The sequence below is a fragment of the Lytechinus pictus genome, chromosome 2, assembly GCF_037042905.1.
Source record: "Lytechinus pictus isolate F3 Inbred chromosome 2, Lp3.0, whole genome shotgun sequence".
NCBI classification, from domain to species: Eukaryota; Metazoa; Echinodermata; class Echinoidea; order Temnopleuroida; family Toxopneustidae; genus Lytechinus; species Lytechinus pictus.
The window spans coordinates 7,133,189-7,155,368 of NC_087246.1; the positions used below are offsets into that span (position 1 = coordinate 7,133,189).

The window sequence follows — 22,180 nt, forward strand, 5'->3', positions numbered from 1 at the left end:
ACCTGGAGAGGGCGCTAAGTATGGCAACTTTTTCATACTCACAGATTATTTATACCTGTGATAGTATATTACAGATGCCTTTCCACTGACAAGAAAGATGCCGCATCTAGGCCTATTGTCGGCTCATTATAGAAGTAGTTGCATTCAAACGTAGCTCAAATTACCGGGTCAGGCGGGGGGGTGACACTTCAATTGACGAGTGTTTTTTTTATTTTTTATGTCACGGAGGTCGGTCGTCGGTTTTACCTTTACTTACATCATTGGGTTTAGTACAGCCCCACCCATGGGCGGAAATTCCAGGAGGGACAGGGGGGACGTGTCCCCCTACTTAAAATAGTAGGGGGGACACAATATCAAATGTCCCCCCTACTTTTTGTGGTCTTTTATGATGTTAAGAAATGCATCATTAAAAAATCGATATAAAACATGTATTTTAGGACGAGATGACCTTACTCTTACTTTTGGGATGACAACTTGTTTTTTTTTTTTTTTTTTTTTTTTTGCTTGTCAAATTTATTTTCGTCGAAATGACCTTAAATTTGGGGTGATAACCATTTTTTTTTGCTTGTCAAATTTTCCAGCCCATTGTCCCCCCTATACCTTTTAAATTTGACCCTAAACACGTAGCTTTCCTAGCGAAAATAGATACTTTTTTCATTATTTTAGTGTTTTTGACACCATTATTACGTTACGTACGTAACGTGCCCTATTTTGAAAAAGACAACCCTTTTACGTGTTTGTTTGGTCGCGCCTGCTATCCACTTGTCAGTGTAAGTGACCCCCCCCCCCCCGGGAGGGGGGGGGGGGTCGGGTCGGGTAATCAATTGCATTTTTTTTCCCACTTGATCTTGTTAGTTTTATTGACCAGTTGTTATAGCTGCACACTACGGAATGAGGAGATGATATTCAAGGAAAGACACCCTAAAACACAGATGTCCTTGGGTGTCCATTTTAATGGTGAATCACTGCATCATGCAACCCCTGCACCCCCAAAAAGTGTTTCTGATTGGTAAAATTCTATTGCAACAGGCTCTTATCGACCCTTATTTGTATGCATGGTTCTGATGTCTATATAACTGAATATTTCAGTTCTATCAGATTACACAGGCTATAATGCTATCTTATTTCTTAAAATATCCATTAATAAAGTTTTTAAATTCGCAAAAAGGAATATCCTTTATTCATTATTATTATTATTTTTATTTATTTTTTTTTTTGGGGGGGGGAGTGGAATTCCACTTTAATTTTTTTTTCAGTTTGGTGGAAAGAGGTTTGTGGTCAAAAGTTTGGCCAAAGTATTATACCCTCAACTTTGGTCCTAGACTCCTTCATATCCCCTCGTCACTTTCTTTTATTGGGAAGAGGTGCAGGGCGTTAATTGACACGACTGCTTTCTTCCCCTCTTTCCCCTTCTACTTCATTACTTTTTCCATTTTTGCAGGAGGGGCGGCTCGTCCCCCAGATCAGCCCCTCGTATTTCATACCGGACTTTCTTTTCTCTTCTTTTCTTTATCTGACATTTCTTTGTGGAAAATAAAGGTACCTCCCGGTTTTTAACAGTCCGTCCGCGAGCCCCCACCTTGCCTACCAACCAACGTTCAATCAAGGACAGAATATGATTTTGTCAACCATCCTTTTATCTGTTTTCTTTCCTTCCCCTCTTCCTTTTCCTTCTTCAATTTGCTGCTTCTCCGCCTCTCTTTCTCTTAATAAATATATTTCCCATCTCCCTTATTCCTTTATTTTCTTCCATTTCTCTCTCTCTCTCTCTCTCTCCCCCTTCAATGATAATGATCGAATCCTCTCAAATTTTGTTCTCTCTCTCTCATTTCGCTCATCTTCTGTTTCTTTCCCTTTCCCCCTTTATTATTGGGGGGGGGGGGGTTCTGGAGACTCTATCTCAAGCATCCCTCCAAAAGAAACAAGTGATCAAGTGACATGCACTCCAGTGATTTTGACATTCTGATGTCATGTTACAACAAATTGTTTTGAATAAGTTTTAGTCCATGCACCATCACTATTTACTTTATACCTGTTTTTACCTCTCTCTCTCTTGCTCGCTTAAAATCTCTAGAATGAAAATCACTCTTATTCGACAGTTATAATGGTTTTATTTTCATGATTATCTTAATATAATAATATTGATAATAATACAATAACAATTTTTCTGTGAAAAAGCAAGTGGAGGAAACGTTTTTATGCACCCGCGAAAGAACACCTTCAGTTTTGAGGGTGCAAAATTTTGAAGGGGCACAACGTTTATGACAGTGGGAGATCTTCGACGAAGTAGCGAAGCGACCAAGCGGATTGATGTTGTGGGAGGGGATACCCACAGCCGGCGGATCTAGCTTTCGCCACGAGGGTTGGGGGGGGGGGGCAATATCTCCATCCACATTTACCCCGATCGGTCGCTGAAGCTAATTGTGTGTTGCTTTGGGAAACCTTGAAGGGAAAAGTCCTAACTAAATTCTGACTTTTAAAAGTACATCTTATCCTTGTGCTTACATACAAGATCTGATAAGGCCTAAATAAGTAATACTTGATGTAATAATCCCTATGGCAGCTCATACAGAAGCTATACCTACTGGGGTGATGAATAAAGTGAGCCACTGGAAGGAGCATCATGAAGTGCAAAAATGGTGATGAAATAATGCGAGCGTGTGAAGGGGGAGCTCAAATTTTTGGGCATTTTATGTATTTATAGACCTGAAAATTTAATATTTAACAATTTTTGCAATCATGAACAAGATGCGTATTTAACACAATGCGAGCGCGAAGTGCGAGCTTAAATTTTGAATGCAATCCCGAAAAGGGACTAATGGTTTGCAGTGAATATATCGGAGGATCTAGAGATTTTTGTTTTAAAAATATATATTTAGCACTTTTCAAAATCATGAACAGGATGCGGAGGCATACCTCGCTTAAAAGAAAGCAATGGAAACTGCATATCGACTTGAAGACGGGATATTTTACGCCCCATCCTGCCCCATATAATCATCTTGAACAGATTATTATTTCTTTTTGGGGGGCCACTGGTTAGATTCAGGCCCCCTCCCCTGAATCGCCTATGACTCCTCCCGGGCCATGCCACGGTAGGGTCAATATATAAAAATTGAGTAGGCCCTATAGTCAAAAGTCACGTTTACAGAGCAAAGGAGTATAATTATGAAATCTAATCGTTTACTTACATAATAGGCCAACGCGCAGATCGATCGAGAGCTTCAGAAAATCAGATTCAACATGCATTGGGGAGCCGTCATTTTGCCATCCGGTTTTAGTCTGAAATGTATTCATTACAAGGTAAACGTCGTCGCACTTTTCGACCAATCTAATATTCTTATAAGTTGCAATATTACTTAGAAGAAAAGAAAAAAAAAAAAATGAAAGGATTTACCAAAGGTATCTTTCACCAGAGAATAGGGCATACTCGTCGACAAACGCGATCAAATTTACTTTTAATTGATGTATAGTAATTCCTCTGGCAGCTCATACAGAAGCTATAAGAGTAACTTGCCCAGGGAAAATGATTAAAAAAAAAAATTCCCCTTATGAAATTAAATTTTTTAGACAAGTGCCTACATTGTTTATTTCGTATAGAGGCATATTGTGGAGAGGGGGGGGGGGGGGGAGGGGGCAAAATTAGTTTTTTTTGGGGGGTTGGGGGTGCCCCCTCTGTCCAGCGGCTTTCGACGCGCGTGTTTCTATATATGTTTATATTAGGCCCTATAGAATATAATTAAAATTGAAATTGAATTGAACTTGGAAGCAGTTACTTATTATGTTAGTCAGTGGCATTTCTAATCCTCACTCGATTTGAGAAATGAGTTAAAAAAAAAAAAATAGAAGAGGAGTTCACATTTTAGTCATAATGTGAACCCGACTTTTCCAGTAACTTGTCGGCAAGGCGAATTTACACTAATTATGCCATGTTTGAGGCAGTGTACAGGTCACAATTGACGTCACTAGCCAACGATCAGCCTAGCCCCTTAGCGACACGGCACAATATCGCCAGCTCTCGCCCGTTCATTCGGGTCGACTCATATTACTCTATGCATAGCGACCCCATAATGCGACCCGCGTAGGCTGAACAGCCGCTACAATCGTACACGTACCATATACCATACCAGGGATCTCGGATGGAGATCCGTGTTCGTCACCACCACAGACCGCGGCATACACAGAGTGTGTAGGGGTACGGTACGAAGCCAGGAAATTCTGGGCTAAGACTAAGTTGAACGTTAGGCAGAAACCGCCTTGGTTTGTAGGGAAAGTACCGGTACACAGCACCATCATGGCAGAGTGAGAGGACTAAAATCAAGGGATTCTTGGTCTTCAACATCGTGCCATACCTGCCGACTGGATTGTAATTTCGGAAATCTCAAATAGACCCTCGCCTCGGCTTCGCAATTATTACCTCTCGCTCGTTGGGCCTGGGTTGAACGCAGAAGCACTGCTGTATATATATATATGTACAATCGGAAAAATTCCCATCGCGATCGCCGCAAAGGAGAGCTCCATTGATTGGTGTGTGCGATTCGGAGTGTGTGGTGACCCCGTAGCTGCTCGCAACACATTGCATATTCTACGTGGGAATAATTGCGATTGTGATCGACGACATTTACGGAGGCCGTTTCCTCAACTGTTTTCCGTCTTGCAGATTTGACGACTTTTCTCTCAGTCGACAAATTACTGGATTAAGATGGCGGATTTAGAAGCCGTTTTGGCAGATGTGAGCTACCTTATGGCAATGGAGAAGAGTAAATCTACTCCGGCTGCCAGGGCAAGCAAGAAGCTCGTTCTCCCCGATCCAAGGTAAACAAACCGAAGTTATAATATTACACACATGGGTTATGAGGACGTGATGTATGTCTGTGTTTTTGTCTACCGGTATAATGAAAGAAACCCTCACACACATGGAGGAGGGGGGGGGGGGGGGGTAAAACTCCTCTAAGAAATTAAGTATCAGAAACCATTTCCTGCTAATGATGCTAAAATTAAAGAGGAGTGATACTAATCATTTTGCTAGTTTTTGACAAAATTAATTATCAAAATCTAACTTTTCTTTAGTTTAGGAAATCCTTAGAGACCGAAAGTTATTTAATGAGCAGCAAATATATGTGTATTGACTATTGTAGATGATTTTGTCAATATTTACATTTCTATCATTGCTATTGACAGCAGTTGCACAATAATTGGGCTGATAATGCAAGCCATACAATTCATTTTTTTTCAAACTTTAGCTATCGTTTCTGTTTAATTTAATTTTTTTTTGAAGTCTGAAGTCTGAACAAGTGGATACTTATAGGTCTACATTTTGCCTAACCCAGGGAGCCCAGGAGCTTACCGTGCATTTGACCATAGTCACCGGACTAGGGTGATTTATGGTCTAAATATTTCTCCAAATGAATTGTGAAAACAGAAAGCTCCCTGGGTTACATTTTGCCATGCTACTTCTTTTATAACCCAGGGAGCCCAGGGGCTTACCGTGTATTTGACCATACTCTCGGGACTAGCGTGATTTATGGTCTAAATATTTCTCCAAATGAATTATGAAAATAGAAATTATGCACTTACCACGATTATATGGATGAAGGTCTAACGAGTGGCAGTTTCCTGACATCTGGGCACAAACTGGAACCTCAAAAAAATGAAAAGTTCTCTCCTTCTACCCCAGTCTCGATCGGCCATTTTGTTACGATTCATAATAAAAATGGCCGATGGAGACGGGGGTAGAAGGAGAGAACTTTTCGTTTTTTTGAGGTTCCAGTCTGTGCCCAGATGTCAGGAAACTGCCACTCGTTAGACCTTCATCCATATAATCGTGGTAAGTGCATAATTTCTGTTTTCACAATTCATTTGGAGAAATATTTAGACCATAAATCATGCTAGTCCCGTGAGTATGGTCAAATACACGGTAAGCCCCTGGGCTCCCTGGGTTACTTCTTTTAAAGAGTGATAAGGATTTGTGTGAGAACCTATTAAAGATAAATTCCAGTTTTGGTAACGATCTAAAAATGACTTTTTACAGAATCTAATATAATGACCACCTAAGTGTCTGTTTGTATGAATAAAAAATATGTGCCAAAGGATTCTGGAAGAAATTGTGTAATTGCTGAGAAATAAGCAAAATAAGCGCGGATTCGGTCACTTCCGTCGGGTCTTTATTTTAGCAATAATAATACACTGTCCCACGTGTGCCTATCTGTGTTGGTGATCTTCGGTGTGAACAATTTTCAGCGTAGATTTCAAGATTTCACAAAGTTCAGTTTATGTAACTGTACCAGATCTAGATCCTCGATGATATACTGACAATTAAGCCTTGTTTTACAGACTTTCTCATGAAATCAGTGTTTACTGCAAATACTGGAATTTCTCTTTAAGTTGATACTGGTGATACTGGTGACAGCAATTGGTTGTGTACACACACCATTGAAATGCAATGAATGACTGGTGCCGTGGGTTTTCATCTCACCGCTGCCACCAGATATGTGACCCATGCCTAGAGTTCACATCACATGATTGCCATCATGCATGTGAATCCATTCCTGTAAAATTAATTGGCTGATGGTGTGAATTTACTCTTCCTATGCCTCTGCTGCCATTGCCTCCATCTACAGGTACATGAATCCACCCCATTGAAATGCAATGACTGATGGTGTGGGTAAAGGCCTGGGGAACGTTTCATCAATATTTTCATCCGACAAGTTGTCAGATCTGACATCTTTCTCTGATGTTGATTGGCTGAGAGGTACTGTTACTATGGTAACTGTCTGATAAAATGGGACTTGTCGGATAAAACGTCCGACAAGTCCTTTCATGAAACGCCCCCCTGGTGGGTGTTTCATGAAAGGACTTGTCGGACGTTTTATCCGACAAGTCCCATTTTATCAGACAGTTACCATAGTAACAGTACCTCTCAGCCAATCAACATCAGAGAAAGATGTCAGATCTGACAACTTGTTGGATGAAAATGTTGATGAAACACTCCCCTGGTCCCACTGGCCGACGGACAAAAAACGTATTTCGTATTAAACAGATACAGCGGACAAGCAAAATTTTGGGGTGGCTCCATCCGCTCCAGACAGTGGACAAAATGGGCGAACAATGAAATCACAGTGGACGGATGCTCGAAAGAGTGTATGAAACATGTATGCAAAGAGTACACAACAGATACGTTTTCTAATTATGGCAAGATTCTGTTCCGTTTTACATCCTCTCTGGATCTGTAAGTGCATTGGGACCAAGCCTACAGTGGGTTTGTATCTCACTGCTGCCACCAATATGTAGACTACTAGTAACATTAATGAAGTGCAATGATTGGTGGCTTGGCTTTACATCCTACATCATCAAGAGATAAATACCATTAAAATTCAATGATTGGTGGTGTGAGCTTGCACCACCCACATGTACTGTATTAAGCTAAAGATTTTCGCGAATTGCTGGTGTCCCGACATGTTTGCGGGTTGTTGAATAGGCAATCAGAACTCGGAAGATGTACCAAACACTTCCACAGCGTTTCAGAGAAGCAAATAAAAGGGCAAAACATCTACAAAAATATGCTCCTCAAAGTCCCAATACCAACATGTATTTTGTACGTATATCCCTGCAAAGATCAGTAATAAATTGTGAAAAAAAGTGGATTAAATTTCACTTTTTTTATACCTTTAGATCTGAAAATTCATCATATCACAGTTTGATCTGTAAAAGCAATCTTTGGAAGTTGTGTTTTGTTAGATTCATTTTAAAAAAGTTGTTTTAAGTGCAAAAAAAAAAAAGAATTCTGTGAACAGAATCTTACATCGCTAAAAGCTTGGGTCATGTGACTTATGAATAATAATGAGTATGCAAATCGCTGCCAATCTGTCTACAGATTACAATTAAATAAAATTATTTAATAGAAAATGCATTGTAATATTACAGTGAGTGAATAAATATTGATAAAATTATGCTTGGAAATAATTCAGGCTCTGATTTTGTTTGATAAATAAAAAAGTGAAACTCTAGCAAACATTTTGAATTTCTAAAGTTACTTTTCAACCTTATTTTTTGTACATGTACATGAATAGGTGCATATCTCAACTCTTTCACACAGCATGTTTGCAATAGCAAAGCTTTGCTGTTCGAGACATTGGCACAAGTTACTAAATATTTTCGCGCGTTGTTTAATTCGCGGCCATGCAATCAGCATCTTGAGAAAATAAAAGCTGATACTGAAAATCACCAGGTACATGTGATCCACACCCCCCGGGGGGCCACTTCCATTCACGAGTGGATACCATGCGCGACCATGGGGTCTCGAAAAGCACCCTAAACACGTAATTTCCATATTCTGAAAATGCACCCCTTAACAAGTATTGGCGTGTGAAACCCTACCCTTAACACGTATTGGAAACAAACCGATACTCTTGGCAAATATTCCCTGAAATGAATCCCTAAACAAGTACAGGAATGTTTTATTGTTACGGGTCCTTCGGTCGTCTGCTGTACCTTATTTGGTTTAGTACGACCCCACCTCGCGCAAAGCGGACTCTAAACACGAAGTGTTGGGGCAAAATGGACATCCTTTATAAAACATTTTAATTTTGTTTTATCATTCCCGCAAATTCGACCCTAAACACGTAATTTTCCTAGCGAAATAGACACCCTTTTTTCATTATTTTTGTGTTTTTGATACCCTTATTACGTTATGTACGTAACGTGCCCTATCGTGAAAAGGACATCCTTTTTACGTGTTTTTTTGGTCGCGCATGGTATCCACTCGTCAATGTAAGTGGCCCCCCCCCCCCGGGTCCACACCAGTGTAATATAATGACTGGTGGTATGGGTTTTTCATCCCACTGCTGCCACCAGATATGAACGAGACCTGGATTTACATCACACCCTTGCCATCATGTACATGTATGCAAATCCATAAAATTCCCCTAAAATTCAAATATTAGTGGCGTGGGTTCACACTTCTCATGCCATTGCTGCCATGATGTACAGGTGCATGTACATGGGAATCCATGCCAGCGACTGATGGTTTGGGTTCACTGTTCACATCTCACTGCAGCCACCCATGTTTGTGCACCTGTACTAGTGAGGTTCAATCCCACTGCTGCCACCATGTAGGTATACTGTATGAACTAATGTGATTGAAGTACAATTACAAGTGGCTTGGCTTCTCATCCTACATATACAGTATTAAGAACCAATTCCATAGAAATGCAATGACTGATGGTGTGATTACCACTAGGTACCATACTGTGTACAAGTACATTATGTGAATCCAATCCATGCGATGCAATGACTGGTAGACAATGGTCTAGGTGTGGACTGTGGATTGGGATTTCATGGTGGGACTCGGACCTAGTGCCCACACCATTGAAAATGCTGTGGCTGTAGCTGGTGGGATGGGTTTGCATCTCATATTGACACAAGGTATGTGAACCTGTCCTACATGTATACCATCAAAATGCAATGACAGTTAGTATGAGTTTGTACAAGTACTCCACTATTGCCACCAGTTTCAATCCAGAGGCTGTTTAAATTCAATGGCTGGTGGCGTGGGGTTCACATACATGTACAGCGCCTCCAGGTACATAAATGTGAACACATGTCACTGAAATGGCTGGTGCCATGGTGGTGTGAGCTCACATCCCACTGCTGCCACTGGTTACAGGTACCTGAGCCCATGTCATAGAAATGCATAGACCGGTGTGTTTAAGTGGTTTTGCATTCATACCAAGAACCCCTGCCATTCAAATGAGGTGACTGGTGGGGTGGGTTTGCACTCCATTTTGGCACAAAGTACATGTGAACTATATAGCATCAAAATGTGATGGCTGGTGGGATGGGTCCCATGCACCCCTATTCTGACAATAGTGTTATGACCCAATGTCTCAATCTATGTAAATGCAATGACTGAAGGAGGGGAGGAGGATGTGCATCACATAATGACACAAGGTAGCCTACATGTAAAGTGAACCTACATGTATTACATCAAAATGCATTAATGCACTGACTGGTGGTCTGGGTTACATGTGGCACCCAACTGCTGACACCTGGTACAGGTTTGTGAACTCACGCCATGGAACTGCATCCCAATTTTGCTACCAGTAATAGGCACGTATGAACCAACGCCATTGGAGATCAGGACTGATGGTGTGAGACTGAGTATACAATGTACTTACACAGTACGTGAGTGTGAACACATGCCACTGAAATGGAATGGCTGGTGGTGTGAGCCCACATCCCACTGCTGCCACCAGGTACATGTACAGGTTCCTGAGCCCATGTCATTGAAATGCAATAACCTGAATTGGCTTCACATCCTACATGTACCTCAAGAACCTCTGCCATTGTAATGTTATGACTGGTGATGTGGGTTCACAACCCACACTGGTCACTCACTAACCACCAAGTCATCAAATCTATTGAAATGTCATGAATGGCTGTGTAGTGGTACAGATAGTGAATCCACACCAGTGAAATGATTAGTGGTGTGCTTTCACAACTTCTTACTGTCATAAAAGAGATATGATCACTAACTATCTCCCTGCTTTCATCTCTTGATTACTATTCCCTGTTTTGAGAGAGGGTCATGGGTTTGAATCCTACTCCATCGTGAGTTAATTCCTTCAGCAAGAAAGTTTTCTATCTGTACATACTCAACTCAGGTGAGGTATGATCTCCCTGGTATGAATTCATTCTTTGAAATTCTGCTTGAATCAGATATGCATGATGACAAAGAACAAATACATGTATAGACTTCTAATGAATTACACGTGGAAGTAGCTATAATTATATTCATTGTTCAATATACATGTAATTCTACATAAGTTTTGATTGAATGTTTTTTGACTACCGGTACCTGTTTCTGGTGGAGAGTAGAATCATAATATCTGTGATAATGTTGTCTTCTATTATTGGCACTGGAAATGTGGTGGAATAAATGCAAGTTTGGACTTATTGCTGAATGATAGTAACACTGGTTACTTTGATATTCCTGTAAACCTATAAATTTCATATACATTAAACATGTTAGTGGAAATGACTTAGAAATCATATTATGCATGAGTAACTTCTTTTTTCTTCTTCAATATACAGTGTAAGAACAGTGATGTACAAATACTTGGAGGAAAGGAAAGAAATCACTTTTGAAAAGATCTTTGGACAAAAGCTTGGTGAGTAGAAGAATTCTATATGTAATTTACTGTCTGTATTCATGCCTTGTCCTATTCTTGACAAATTACTCGTTAGTTTCTCATTTTAAATTTGATTTTGTGGTGTTTTAAAGCTAATATCAGAATAGCTGGGTTTTATAATTATGCTTACTTGGGTGCCCTTAAAGCATACCTTTAGTTTCAGTAAATCCCACAAAAGTGCATGTCACTATTCCAATTCATTAAAAAAAATTATATAGGCTATCAAATAGTTTTAAATGAATTTGAATAGTGACATGCACTTTTGTGGGATTAACTGAAACTAAAGGTACACTTTAAGGGCACCAAACTATAAAAAAACATAATTATAAAAACCAGCTATAGAATTGATCCTTTTATCATTGAAAAAAAAATGATACAAAAGAAGTAGAGAGTGTAGTTTTCTTTGGTCTCTCATATAATGATCAGGGGTTTTTTGTGAAAAAATGCAAAATATTGTAAAGTGCAAAATTTCTGCTAATTTTTACATTGAAGAAATTTTCAGTTTTAATTTATCCTGGTTTTTATTCTTGACTTCTTGTTTGAATCAACTTGCTGGCCTTTCTTTATCTGTTTCTTCTTAAAACCAAAACCATATACAGTAATATTTTTAGAAGAAATGTAGATCTGCATGACTGGTTGTTTTTATTCACATGAAGCAATTTTTGCTGTGTAATAATGTGTTATGTAATTTCTTTTTTTCTTCTTCGAAAGTTGAACAGTACAATTTCAAATGATAAGCAGGGAAGTTTTTCAGTCACTTAGAATGACAAATCAAATTTCTCAGATGGATTGACCTTCAAATGGCATTTTGGTGGCAAAGTTCTGATTGGTGGTCTAAGTTCAAAGAGTGATATATCTTACTTGTCTCCATTTTGGTTGATGAATAGTGCATTTCTTGATTACAAGAGCTGACCCATTAGTAAATTGAAATAAAGCATTCAGTGCCTTTATGTGAAAATGCAAAATTTTGACAGGAAATGGATCTTTTCAATGTTCATGATGTCTCATGAATTTGATTTAAAGCTACATTTGTTGTACATACATGTACGAATGGCAGTATACATCTACTTCCTTGTTCTCTGTTCATATATTTTGTTCTATTTTCTGGCCCAGAAATGCCATCTTTGAGTTGTTTTCAAACCAGTTCTAAAACTTAACTATAGAGTTAATAGATTGTATGAATGAAGCAGCATTTTATATTTTAAGCATTGAAACTTGTTAAAAACTGAAAATGACTGGTGTTCATAATCATGCTCAAAGTAGCTGCACAAAAATGAGCTACACATGTATCCATTTTGAGAAAAAGATAATGTTGGTGTATACATTTTGCAATGGGACACAGTCATACATGTTCAGACCTACATGTATCTATGTACATGTCTTTGATGACCAAATATTGATGATTGAATTTTGAGATGGGCCTCCTGGTAACTTCACATGTAGCCAAGGAGTTCCTTGATGCAGCCAATATCGAATATGTGCATGTACTGTAAGAAGTGATCCCCCCCCCCCTAGAGTGAGAGCAGACATACAGTACACATGTAGGCTTGCGCTTTGGGTCTACATTAAAGGGATGGTCCAGGGTGGAGATATTTGTATCTCAATAAATGGAGTAAAATTCACAAAGCAAAATGCGTAAAATTTGATCAAAATCGGAAACAAATAACAAAATTATCGAATTTGAAAGTTTTGAATTATTCAGGTGAAAACAGTTCTAGGCATGTCTTTATGAATATTCATTAGGTGGGCTGATAATGTCATATCCCCACATGTTCTTTTTTATTTTGTTATATGAAATTAGGTTTATTCAAAAATTTTCTACCAAGAACTAAAGCAAGTGGATTGACAACTGATTTTAGTTATTAATTGCCACAATTTGTTTCATCATAATGGAGACACATCATTAACACATGTATGAAATAATGAAACATTTATGATTTCATGTATTAACATAAGAAAAAGGAAAGTGGGGCTGTGACATCATCAGCCCACAGCACCTTATGAATATTCATTACGATGTGCATAACTGTTTTCACAAAATATTGATAAACTTTAAAAATTCAATAACTTTGTTATTTGTTATCCGATTTTGATGAAATTTTCAGCATTTTGCTCTTTGAATTTTACTCTATTTATTTAGATATAAATATTTTTAGCCTGAACCATCCCTTTAAAGTACTGAACCTTTTATTTTTAAAAAGCTCATCATGGATACATGTAGCTCTGTTTCCTGATAGGTGTTTAGAACAACGCTCTGCCATTCTGTATGATTGTTCAGTACTGGCTTGGTGTTCTTACATGTACTCTTATTATTTGTTTGTGCACACTATCCTGCTGCCAATTAATGTCCATGCCCTCTACAGATCAAACTCTCTCTCCCACTCCCAATTCCTGATACATTTCTCTTACTGTCACGCGACCTGAAATGTAACATTGTGTGGGCGGGAAGGAGAAAGTGGTCCTGTTTTTTGTGCACATAATTTATGACTGTCCTGGTAAACATCGACGGATTGGAGCCGCTGCATAGGACTTACCGAGCCAATATATTATGAAAAGTGGAATTTCATTTTTGGAAAGCATCAGAAGACTAACATGTGTACACTACAGTTAAACAAAAATTAAATGTACATACAGTAGGCCTATAAAAATAACATAAAGCGAGTCACAGTACATTGTACATACATGTACCACAGAACCTGAGAATTGATTGAGATTGAGAACTGATCGAAATGTACAAATGTATACTAATTTACATGTATAATATTTAAATGTAGGTCAAAGCTACGCAACCTTTCTCAATTTGTTATTCAAGTTTGCAGAAAAGAGAATAAGTTTTTAATGAAAGTAAAGCACTGGTTTTTCTCCCAGAAAAGCCTGTATAAGTTCTTATAATTCTCCTTAATGTGACAGTGTCATTACATTACATACATTGTATGGACAATGATGTCTTTAAAAGGTAAATGCTAGTTTTGGTAACGATATCAAAATGAGTTCGTACAGAATCCAATGAAATGACCACCAAAGTGTCTGTTTGTATAAATAAAACATATGTGCCAAAGGATTCTGGAAGAAATTGTGTAATTGCTGAGAAATCAGCAAATAAGCACAGGATTCGGGTAGAGCGTCGGGCACAACATTCAAAGCAATAATTATACACTGTCCCATGTGCGCTTATCTGTGTTGTGGATCTTCAGTCTGAACATTTTTCAGCGTAGATTTCAAGATTTCACGAAGTTCAGTTTATGTAACTGTACCAGATCTAGATCCTCGATGATATACTGACAATTAAGCCTTGTTTTACAGACTTTCTCATGAAATCAGTGTTTACTGCAACTACTGGAATTTCTCTTTAAACTTTTATGGTGTGTATAAATGAAAGTCCCTGTGACTGACTTGACCATACTGTGTACAGTATTCTTTTTCAAATAGTGACTGAGAAAAGACTAGCAGTCAAGGAAGAGAGTTGGCAAGATCCGGGTGAACGCGCAATCAGTGACTTCAGTGAATTAAAAATGATAATGAAATTGCGCCGATTTGCAATGTCAATGTTAATGACATCTTGGGAGAGGTGAACATTCGCTTCTTTGGTTTGAATTATACGCTGTCTGATTGGCCCTGTTTTCCCAGGTAGCGGATTCAAGCTGGAAACAAGGGTTCAAATATGAAATCCAGTAACGTTCCGAAAGGATCCATGGATAGCGAGTTCACCCAGGTTTGAGCGATGTACATGTAGTCTAACAGTAGGTCTATAATGTACAGGGACTTGTCTTGAGGTTTAGACTGGCTTTAAGCTGCTAAACCTGTGTGCATACAGTATGTAAGTTCATGTGTACATCCCCTCTTTGATTCTGTTGATGTAATGCAAATGCATTTACATTGTACTTAGGTCTTGTTTGTAAATATTTGAATTCTGTGTAGGTTTATCCATAAGTGTATGGATAGTACTTCACATAGAGCATGCTTATTGTACATTTCAGGTATAGAGAACAAGGTGTTTTTACATCTCCATTGATTGTAAAATGAAGTTCATTAACACAATTGATTTATTTCATGTTAAACAGTTGATATTAAAGCTTAAAAATAAAATGCATGGCAAATATTGGAATTTGCATGATATCCCAGCCGAGCATACATGTAATTGGTTATGAAAGTGCAATACATTTTTGTCTCACCTGCATAGCAGAGTGAGACTATAGGCGCCGCTTTTCCGACGGCGACGGCGACGGCGGCGGCGGCGTCAACACCAAATCTTAACCTGAGGTTAAGTTTTTGAAATGACAGCATAACTTAGAAAGTATATGGACCTAGTTCATGAAACTTGGCCATAAGGTTAATCAAGTATTACTGAACATCCTGCCTGAGTTTCATGTCACATGACCAAGGTCAAAGGTCATTAGGGTCAATGAACTTAGACCATGTTGGGGGAATCAACATCAAAATCTTAACCTAAGGTTAAGTTTTTGAAATGTCATCATAACTTAGAAAATATATGGACCTAGTTCATGAAACTTATACATAAGGCTAATCAAGTATCACTGAACATCCTGCATGAGTTTCACATCACATGACCAAGGTCAAAGGTCATTTAGGGTCAATGAACTTTGGCCGAATTGGGGTTATCTGTTGAATTACCATCATAACTTTGAAAGTTTATGGATCTGATTCATGAAACTTGGACATAATAGTAATCAAGTATTACTGAACATCCTGTGCAAGTTTCAGGTCACATGATCAAGGTCAAAGGTCATTTAGGGTCAATGAACTTTGGCCAAATTGGGGTATTTGTTGAATTACAGCCATAAATTTGAAAGTGTGTTGGTCTAGTTCATAAAACTTGGACATAATAGTAATCAAGTATCACTGAACATCCTGTGCGAGTTTCAGGTCACATGATCAAGGTCAAAGGTCATGTAAGGTCAAAGAACTTTGGCCACGTTGGGGGTATTTGTTGAATTGCCATCATATCTCTATAAGTGTATTGGTCTAGTTCATAAAACGTGGAAATAAGAGTAACCAAGTATCACTGAACATCTTGTGCGAGTTATAGTAGTTTTCAAAATCAGCACTGCTGCTATATTGAATCGCGTGATGCAGGTGAGACGGCCAGAGGCATTCCACTTGTTCTTAATTTCTTTTCCTCTAATTTTATGTCCATCCTTTTTTTTTCAAGTTTTTGTTCAATTTCTGCATAGATATTGTCTTAACACTTGGTACAAATAATCATTGGGTAATACCACACTTGTATTCCTGAGGATGATATTACATGTAGTTGAAAGGTCATCTAAGGGTAAAAAAATGCCCATTTTATTCATCATGAAATTGAAATCAAGCAAGACTTGTAGTTCGTGAACCACCTTGTTATGATTTTATTATTCAATACTACCATTTTATAATCTTTCTCCTTTTATTATTTTACCTGACATACTGTAACTGTATTGTGAGTTGATATTTTATTAATTGAGATTTAAGAGATTGTATATTTATGCTTATGTTATTGTATAGAGCATTGAAATGCTAATGTAATGTTTTGTATGAACTAGTAAGTTACAATATATTTTATTCATTTTACAAAGATATAATTTATAATCTATTTCTCTGAACATCAGTGTTACTGGTTACCATTTTTTTAAATCCAAAAATAGTTTTTTTTCTGATCTTTCAAAATTAGTTTATTTTATTGGCTTTGAAATAATGTGAGAATGTTTTCATTTTATTAAAGTTAACTTCTTAAAAGGAGGGGGGGGGGGGCTTACAGGGGTTCATTTATTTGAATATGTACTGTACATCAGACATCAGAGACTTCATGTACTATTACATTGTATCTGAAAGGTATCTAATGATTTTTTGTCAGATATATAAGATTGATTCTTGGCAGTCTTTTCTTTTCACTTTTAAATTATAACAGGATATCTTTTGTTCAAGGACTACTGTGAGAATTGTGCAGATGTCCAAGTACAACAACTGCAGTTCTATGAAGCGGTAGGTACTACATTTAGCATGTAATACTAATTGTAACATTGAAAAACACTAACCATTATTAGAAACAAATTGAGATTAAAACACAAACCTACCCTGAACCCAACCTGTTCCAATTTCTTTGCAGCAAAGATGCAAGTTTGTAGAGTGGTACGAATGTAAGTCAGAGATAGGAGAAGTGCAATTCGAAGTGTAAAATAAATGTCCAAAATATTGAAACAAAATATTTGTTTCTAGACCACTTTAAAATCATAAAGTATATAAAAATCTAAATTAAGTAAGGTCTCAGACTAGCTAAAAGTGGACAGGAACTTCAAACCTACTTGGTCTAATCTGGCACTGATCATGGAGAGACAGTTTATATCTTCCTATCCATGTTAATAATAGAGATGTAGACCACACTACCACAGACATGTATATCCATACCTAGGTGCAAGTCACATCACAATCACCTCCACTGAGATTTTAGCCCCATCTACAGTACAAGTAAGCTTAAAGGACAAGTCCACCCCAACAAAAAGTTGATATGAATGAAAAAAAAAATCCAACATGGCATGCATAACAGTGAAATTTTCATCAAAATGAGATGTAAAATAAGAAAATTATATGCACATCTTGCTCGGTATGCAAATGAGGAGACTGGTGATGTCATCCACTCACTATTTCTTTTGTATTTTATTATATGAAATACAAAGTATAATTTTCGCCTCATTGCCAAGTGAAACAGTGATTAATTCCTCCCTGAACATGTGGAATTAGCATTGTTTGATACTACATGTATATACAGTTCAGTCAAGTTGGTCCTCATTGTCAAATCTGTAAAAAAAACCATGAAAAGTGAGTGAGGGACATCATTGTCTGTCTCATTTGCATGTCACTGAGTTCACTGTTTTGTAAAAAATTAGCGAAACTTTAAAATGTCTTATTTTGCATCTGATGTTGATGAAATTTTCAGCATTATTCTAGTATGATTTTTCTCTGTTTATTCAGATCAACATTTTTCTGGGATGGTCTTGACTCTTGACCTTTAACAAAGCCAAATTGTAAAATCTTTTATGCTTACATTGCGCATGCACATACACTGTTGTGATCAATGCAGTATACTTTTTGATCAAAGACAAAATGTATGATCTGTTTTGCTTACAATGTGGTACATGTATGCCTTTAAGATTGATCTCTGTTTGTTTGAAGGTTTCCATTCCAGATTAGCAAGTGGTTTACACCCTACCTTTGATTTCTTCATATTTGCAAAGATGTTTGCTTTTAGGATTATATGCAATGATATTTTCAAAGTTTGCATTGAGCATCCCCTTTGAGCATCCCCTTGTTTTCCCAACATCTCATACCCTGTTTAGATCTGTCTCTCTCTGGTGTCACACTAGACAATGGTCTGGAGCGAACACTGCATGAAATTCCTTATCAAAACACGAGGTACACATGCGAGGGTCGTTCAGATTAGAACAAACGTCTGCGGTAATCGCGAGATACGATGTGATCGTACCTATTCCAGTGAGGAGAAAACACGTGCTCACTCAATTCTGAAAAATTTCTAGTTTTTCTTCATCTTTTCCAACAACTGTGTTTTTCTGGTTCTATTTTTAATTTTATCTTCTTTTTTTTTAATGAATTTTTATGTATCTCCTTGTTTTAATATGTTCATCTTCTATTAATTCTTATGTATATTTTGTTCTCTCCTTTCGTTTTCTTCTTTATGATTTCTTATGTATTGTTTTAATTCTTTCACTCTCTTTTCTATCAAATCTTATGTAATTCCATTTTTGTCTCACCTGCATAGCAGAGTGAGACTATAGGCGCCGCTTTTCCGACGGCGGCGGCGGCGGCGGCGGCGACGGCGACGGCGGCGGCGACGGCGGCGGCGGCGTCAACACCAAATCTTAACCTGAGGTTAAGTTTTTGAAATGACAGCATGACTTAGAAAGTATATGGACCTAGTTCATGAAACTTGGCCATAAGGTTAATCAAGTATTACTGAACATCCTGCCCGAGTTTCATGTCACATGACCAAGGTCAAAGGTCATTTAGGGTCAATGAACTTAGACCATGTTGGGGGAATCAACATCAAAATCTTAACCTAAGGTTAAGTTTTTGAAATGTCATCATAACTTAGAAAATATATGGACCTAGTTCATGAAACTTATACATAAGGTTAATCAAGTATCACTGAACATCCTGCATGAGTTTCACATCACATGACCAAGGTCAAAGGTCATTTAGGGTCAATGAACTTTGGCCGAATTGGGGGTATCTGTTGAATTACCATCATAACTTTGAAAGTTTATGGATCTGATTCATGAAACTTGGACATAATAGTAATCAAGTATTACTGAACATCCTGTGCAAGTTTCAGGTCACATGATCAAGGTCAAAGGTCATTTAGGGTCAATGAACTTTGGCCAAATTGGGGTATTTGTTGAATTACAGCCATAAATTTGAAAGTGTGTTGGTCTAGTTCATAAAACTTGGACATAATAGTAATCAAGTATCACTGAACATCCTGTGCGAGTTTCAGGTCACATGATCAAGGTCAAAGGTCATGTAAGGTCAAAGAACTTTGGCCACGTTGGGGGTATTTGTTGAATTGCCATCATATCTCTATAAGTGTATTGGTCTAGTTCATAAAACGTGGAAATAAGAGTAACCAAGTATCACTGAACATCTTGTGCGAGTTATAGTAGTTTTCAAAATCAGCACTGCTGCTATATTGAATCGCGTGATGCAGGTGAGACGGCCAGAGGCATTCCACTTGTTAAATTCTTCTCTTCTCTTTTTTTCAATCAATTATGTAATTATTGTTTTGAGTTTTCTATCATGTTTTCTTCCATCAATTCTTTTGTATTTCTTTGTTTTAATTCTTCTTGCATATTTTCTATCAATTTTCTTGCATCATTTTTCTATCAATTCTTAGATATTACTATGTTTTTACTCTTCTTTCATCTTTTCTTCTATCAATTATTATGTATTTCTTTGTTTTAATTTTTCTTTCATCTTTTCTTCTATCAATTCTTAATGCATTTCTTTGTTTTAATTTTTGTTTCATCTTTTCTTCTATCAATTCTTATGTATTTCTTTGTTTTATTTTTCTTTCATCATATTTTTTCTATCAATTCTTAAGTATTTTCTTGTTTTAATTCTTTCATCATCTGTCAGCTCTCATGTATCATATTTTGTACTCTCCTTCCATTTTCTTTTTTATTTCTTATGTATTTTTATGTGTTTTAATTCTTTAATTCTCTTTTCTTTCAAATCTTATGTAGGCCGTATTTTTTTCTTTTTATCTTTTTAATTTTTTTTCTTATGTCAGTTCTGTTTAGAACTTTAAAAAAAAATATTCTGTTCTAATTAATTCTTATGTATTTTTTGTGTTGATTCTTCTTCTTTCTTTATTCTATCAATTATTTTTTATTCTGTTTTAATTCTTCTTCTTTTTTCTTCTCTATAATTTCTCATGTATAGTGGCGGACCGTGACCCGGAGGAGACAATGATTGGAGGGGCACTGTATTCTTTGTGAACAATGCTGTGCCCCTCCAATGCTTCGTCCGCCACTGCTCATGTATTTCTTTGTTCCATTCCTTCTTTCCTCTTCGTCATCATGTATTTCTTTGTTATAATTTTGTCTTGATTCATCATTAATTTTTGCACAAATATCGAGACCATGTGCTCAGATAAAGGACATCCATTTTCTATGCCGTGTTTACACCGTGACAGTTTAGATCTAGATTTACAGTCCAACAGTGGATCACGCCGTGTAATCTCGCGATTGTGCTAGACTGTCTAGGGTGTATTTTCCCTCACGATTCCCTCAGATTTTTGCTTTATGCAGAGACCGTTTAGATCTAACGACTCGTCTAGAACGACCTGCGGTAACCTTCGCAGGCACTGCAGATTTTTGGCAGATCTAAACGGGATATCATATGATGTTGGTCTCTCAATATCTCAAGGGCTAATTTGTTCACTTGAAAGTCAACTTTTGCTAGAATTTGACCTCTATCTGATCTCTGAAGTGAGTCATTTCACTTGAGAACAAGGAGATGTAAACACAGTAAAAGCTCTGTTTATACATTCATTCTCTTAAAAACAAGACATGTGGCATGGCCCAAATAATTCTAAAATATTTCCAACACAGTGTGTTTTGTCTCTCATCGACTCTTGTAATAAATGGCTAGCCTTATAAACCTTTGAGATAACATATTAGTACGGGTAATAAAAGATAAATCAGCCTGTATTTCATTTATGTCGAGAAACTAAAATGGTTTTGAGAGGATATCAGGATAGACATCTGTTTTGCTACTTGGTATTATACGATATGAATGTATTAAGTAGTGAATTAGTGTATTCAAGTGGGCCTATTAAATATTACCAGACTACACTGCTGAGAGTTTTGCATTATGGGTGGTGAACCTGGCCAGATGGGAGTAGTTGAGGACTTGAGGTGGGGCTATTCAGTTAGCTGGTTAGCCCTTTAGATTGTTAACTATTACCCTCTCAATTCTCGCTACCCCAAATAGGAACAAAAATCTCATAATGCGCGAGACGAGATAATTTTCACTCCGTCGGGTCGCCATCACCACTTCCGGTTTAGAGTCATGCTCGCGCGAGGTTCGCGATACTGAGTTTTCCACCACGCTGAAATAGATGCCAATCAGCGTAATATGTACAGAGTATAATACTTTTTATTACATTTGGTCAGTTTTGATTCCATTTGAATTATAAATAAAAATAAAAAATATATTTCACGTGAAAATAATTTCTATTCATGTTTTTATTTGGTTATAAAAAAATCAAACAAATAATGAATATCTTAAAATTTTGCATTTAGCGACCGGCCTGACATCACGATCGTATTCAACTAGACGCTAAATATATACAGCATTCATTTCGTTCAATTTTTCGTCGACCACAAAATGGATAAAAATCAGTTTCGGAACTTTAAAAAATCTTAACTGACAGATGAATACCGTGCAATGGAAAGCGTCGGGCAGAATTAGTGACTTAAGCA

At 37.4% G+C, this 22,180-nt stretch overlaps 1 protein-coding gene across 1 annotated transcript; it reads left to right on the forward strand.

The window, feature by feature from the left end:
* Positions 1-4,025: 4,025 nt before the first annotated feature.
* On the forward strand, positions 4,026-21,892 carry LOC129254919 (G protein-coupled receptor kinase 1-like). The gene is made up of 3 exons (XM_054893461.2): positions 4,026-4,812; positions 11,089-11,165; positions 17,092-21,892. The coding sequence occupies exons 1-3, from the start codon at positions 4,700-4,702 to the stop codon at positions 17,187-17,189; spliced, it is 288 nt and encodes a 95-aa protein (XP_054749436.1). The 5' UTR covers positions 4,026-4,699; the 3' UTR covers positions 17,190-21,892.
* Positions 21,893-22,180: the final 288 nt, after the last annotated feature.